General features: G+C 66.9%; 1 protein-coding gene across 1 annotated transcript in view; it reads right to left on the minus strand.

Moving 5' to 3' along the window:
• The window catches only part of OBSCN (obscurin, cytoskeletal calmodulin and titin-interacting RhoGEF), a 113,388-nt gene that overhangs the window by 25,454 nt on the left and 84,000 nt on the right, over nucleotides 1–3,934 (minus strand). The window contains exons 40-48 of the mRNA XM_044917033.1: nucleotides 3,496–3,710; nucleotides 3,322–3,404; nucleotides 2,980–3,153; nucleotides 2,511–2,667; nucleotides 2,125–2,241; nucleotides 1,882–2,046; nucleotides 1,549–1,707; nucleotides 1,280–1,457; nucleotides 758–871 (exon numbers count right to left, since the gene is read on the minus strand). Coding sequence (XP_044772968.1) covers nucleotides 758–871; nucleotides 1,280–1,457; nucleotides 1,549–1,707; nucleotides 1,882–2,046; nucleotides 2,125–2,241; nucleotides 2,511–2,667; nucleotides 2,980–3,153; nucleotides 3,322–3,404; nucleotides 3,496–3,710 — 1,362 coding nt within the window. The remainder of the gene's footprint in view (nucleotides 1–757; nucleotides 872–1,279; nucleotides 1,458–1,548; nucleotides 1,708–1,881; nucleotides 2,047–2,124; nucleotides 2,242–2,510; nucleotides 2,668–2,979; nucleotides 3,154–3,321; nucleotides 3,405–3,495; nucleotides 3,711–3,934) is intronic.

A 3,934-nucleotide genomic window follows, 5' to 3' on the forward strand; every position in this document is an offset into this window, starting at 1 on the left:
CAGCTGGTGTCAGAACTGGGGGTGACCCTGGGGACCCCCGAAGAGCAGCCAGTGTCAGAACGGAGGGTGGTCCTGGGGACCCTGACCGGCAGTTGTGTCAGAAGCAAGGATGGTCCTGGGAACCCCAGAACGGCAGTTGGTGTCAGAACTGGGGGTGGCCCTGGGAACCCCCAAACGGCAGCTGGTGTCAGAACTGGGGACCCCCGAACTTTGTGGCTCCCATCACATCCAGAGCCAAACCTGAGACCCTACGACAGGGCGGGCCTCAGAGTCCATCCTGCCCTCTCCTGGCCACCTGGCTGGCCCCCCAGAGCTCCTGCACGTCTGCCAGAGAGACCTGCCAGCTAACCTTCCATCCTCATTTCTCTGGCCGGCCACACCACCTCCCCACTTTGTTTGTCCACTGGTTTGCCATCAGTCTAGCCCCCTACACGGCCAGCACCCTTGGGCAGGGCCTATTTGCTGCTGCGTCCCCGATACCTGGAACAGGGTGCTAGCCCTTGGTGCAAACTCATCAAACAAGACAGCCAAGGAACGAGATCTGGAGCGGGTAGGGTCACTGAGTCTGAACCACAGGGGCACACCCTCTGCTCTGAACCACCTCGTCTAGCCTTGCTCCCAGCCAAGCTGGCTGAGTCAGCCACTGGAAGAGGACGCCTGTCCCTCGCGCCCCCCGAGGGCCCCCGACCAGGCCCAATTCCCTCTGGAAGGCTCTTGCAGGTGCAGCGTCCACATCCCTCCATCTGCAGCAGCCTACCTTTGTACCAGCTGACAATGGGCTTGGGGGTGCCCGTCACACGGCAGGCCAGCTTCACGGTCTCGCCCAGCTCTGCTGTGCAGTCCGCCAGCTCCTCTTCGAAATCTGGGGGATCTGGGCGCACACACGCACAGACTCTGAGCTCCTGGTGGGTAGGATGGTGGTGCCCCCATGTCCTTGGTCAGAAGCCCCAGCGTCCAGGGGTATGGTTGTTACGGACACTGCCCCTTTCAACCTTCCGTCCAGGGGGCCCTTCCCGTCCCTAACACAATCTGGGCACCTGTCCTGTGCTGGGGGGCCCCTGTGTGAACCCTGAAGCTTCCCTGCACTCAGGTCAAGGTCAGCCCTACGCCCCAGCTCAGGCTCACGAAAGGCTGAGCTGACTGTGCCCCAGATGGAGCCTATCCTTCGTGCCTCCCACAACCGGGGCAGGGGGCTGAGGCCGGGGGGTCGGGGGGGGGGGCCAGAAAGGCTCAGGTGCTGAGTGTGATCTCCCCGCCTGCCAGAGGCAGGAGCACTCACGCCACACTGGCAGGGCCAGGCTCTGCTGGATGCCGCAGATCTCCTTCACCCACGAGTTCTTGGTGATGACCGTGCGCGCTTGCAGCAGGTACTTGCGCACCGAGTCCTCCCGCTCGTGCCAGATCTCGAAGGCACGATCGTCACCCTCCACCTGGTCGTTCAGGTCGATGCTGCTCAGCTGTGGGGGGCGGGGAATGCAGGCTGACTGCCTCAACACAGGCTTCTGCTGGCCCGCCCCCTGCCCCCAGGCTCCCGCGGGGCCCGCGCACCTTCATCATGTTCCGGAAGACGTAACTGAAGGTGTCGGTGCGGGAATCCCTTTTGGTCTTGCAAACAACCAGGTGGTGGCGGAACAGGAAGACGTGGCGGTGATGGCCCTTCCAGGGCATCCGCGCGCCCGGCGCCCCCTCCCACACGATGAAGTGGCCCTGCAGGGAGCAGTCAGCGCGCAGTTAGCCCACAGCCCTCCCCCGCAGTCCGCCCTGAGCCCCCTCAGTCTGCCCGGAGCCCCCCCGCAGTCCGCCCGGAGCCCCCGCAGTCAGCCCGCACCCCCCGCCCCCCGCGGCCCTGCGCAGGCGCCCCGCCCACGTCCCCGTCCCGACCTGGCGGATGGGCTCGCCCAGGGCCTCCAGGGTGCCCGGGTAGTTCTCCATGAGCGACACGTGCAGCTGGTTCTCGGCGCGCTGCGGCAGGGCGGACACGAGCGCGTAGGCCTGCTCCAGCAGCGCACAGTTCTGCCCGTTCCTCGCCTTGTTGCAGATCAGCTCCTGGGGGGCACAGCGTCAGGCCGCGTTCCCAGCCGCCGCGCGACGAGGCCGGGGAGGGGGCCCGGCGCGCACCCCTACCTTGAGCAGGGCCTGGTACTGCTGGACGCGCTGCACTGGCCGCTCCAGGAAGTGCTGCAGGGGCGGTGGGGGCGGCTGCGACGGGTCCGCTGCGGACAGCACCTCCTCCGTGTATTTCTGTGGGAGCCGCGGGGCGGGGTTGGGGACACGCCGGCAGAGGTGGAGAGCGGGGGGCTGGGGCATCGGGGTGCGCGCGCACCGCCGTCCTCCCCCGCCAGCCGCACCCTGCCCCGCTGCACACACGCGCGTACACACACGCACGCGCGCGCACCGCCCTCCTCCCCAGCCAGGCGCACCCCTGCCCCGCTGTCACCATCTGAAGGGGAGCACGGGGCTCCGGGGGCTCTGCTTTCTCAGTGAGCCGAGGGGCGCGGGCTGGGGTGCACCTTGTAGAAGTCCTGCACAGCCGTGCTGACCACCGCGGACTCGGCCTGCACGCGGCCCACCAGGAACTCCAGGTACTTCTCAAAGGCCTCCTGGTTCTTGATGAAGCACATGGCCACATCGTCGTCTGTGTCACAGGTCTGCAGCTCCCGCTGGAAGCTGCAGGAGAGGGCACGGTGGGCAGGCGCGGGTGAGGCCTCAGGTCTGGGACGGAGCAGGCTCCCCCCCAGGGCTGGGCTGCGTGGCTACTTGGAACGGAGTGCGCTGGGCTTCGGGGGCTGCGGGTGTGCAGGGGGTGGGGGGGCATGCGCGTCTGTGTGCCTGCATGCAAGGACGTGTGGGTTCATGCAGCCGTGCGTGCGTTGGTGCGTGTGCCGTGCCCACACGTGACACAGGTGCAGGAGCGTGCATGTGCATGCGGGCGTGCACGCGTGCGGGCGTGCATGTGCGCATACCCGAGGGCCAGCCCACCTGCTGTGGAAGTGGCTGATGTCCTGCACGTTGCGGAAGATGACTGCCTTCTGGCTGGCCACGGCCGTGGGCACGTGGGGGCATCGCTCCAGGTGCTGAATGTGGTGGTCCTGCAGGAACTGCAGCTTGCCCACAAAGTCCTGCTCGGAGCTCAGCAGCTCCTGGATGATGGAGCTGGGAGGGGATGAGGTGAGGAGAGACCCAAGGGCTGGTGACGCCCCCGCACAGCCCGCCCCCGGTTGTCAGAAAGAGCCTGATAAAGTGGTGGAGGGAGGCACCCCCACGACCGTCCCGCCCCCGCCACCACAAAGCCGCTCACGCCCCCGCCTGCCGGACCCTCACCTCAGCCTTGTCTTGTATTCATCCTCAGACACGGCCTCCCCCGGGAATTCGGGGGTCTCCGTGGGCCCCCACTCGGGTGACAGCTGGTGAGAAAATGGGGGGGGTGGCAGGTGGCCTCGGCTCTGGCCTCACAGGGGACGACAATCCCAGAACCCCATCCCAGCCATCCAGTACCTTGAGCCGCTTGTCCAGGTAGGCAGGGGACACCCAGCCTTGCCTCGAGGGGCTGGACTTGGTGGGCTTGGTGCGCACAAGCCAGCGCAATGGGTGGGCCGAGTCCAACACCTCCACATACTGGCCCTCCCGCAGTGAGATGGCCTCCTGCTCGGCCCCCAGGGGCAGGTAGTCAGCTGTGACCACGTAGATATCGAAGATCTGGGGGCATGATGCTGACTCAGACCGGGGTGGGGGGGCCAGCCTGATCCACGGAGGCACCAACAACCTCCAAAGACCCCAGAGGAGTGGGGGACCCGGACGGGGGGCCAACCTGACCCATGGAGGCCCCAACAGCCCCCAAAGACCTCAGAGGGGCGGGGGAGCTGGACAGGAGCCAGCCAGGCCTCCCAAAGCCCCAACAGCCCCCAAAGACCCCAGAGGAGTGGGGGACCTGGAC

The sequence above is a fragment of the Neomonachus schauinslandi genome, chromosome 7, assembly GCF_002201575.2.
Source record: "Neomonachus schauinslandi chromosome 7, ASM220157v2, whole genome shotgun sequence".
Taxonomy (NCBI): domain Eukaryota; kingdom Metazoa; phylum Chordata; class Mammalia; order Carnivora; family Phocidae; genus Neomonachus; species Neomonachus schauinslandi.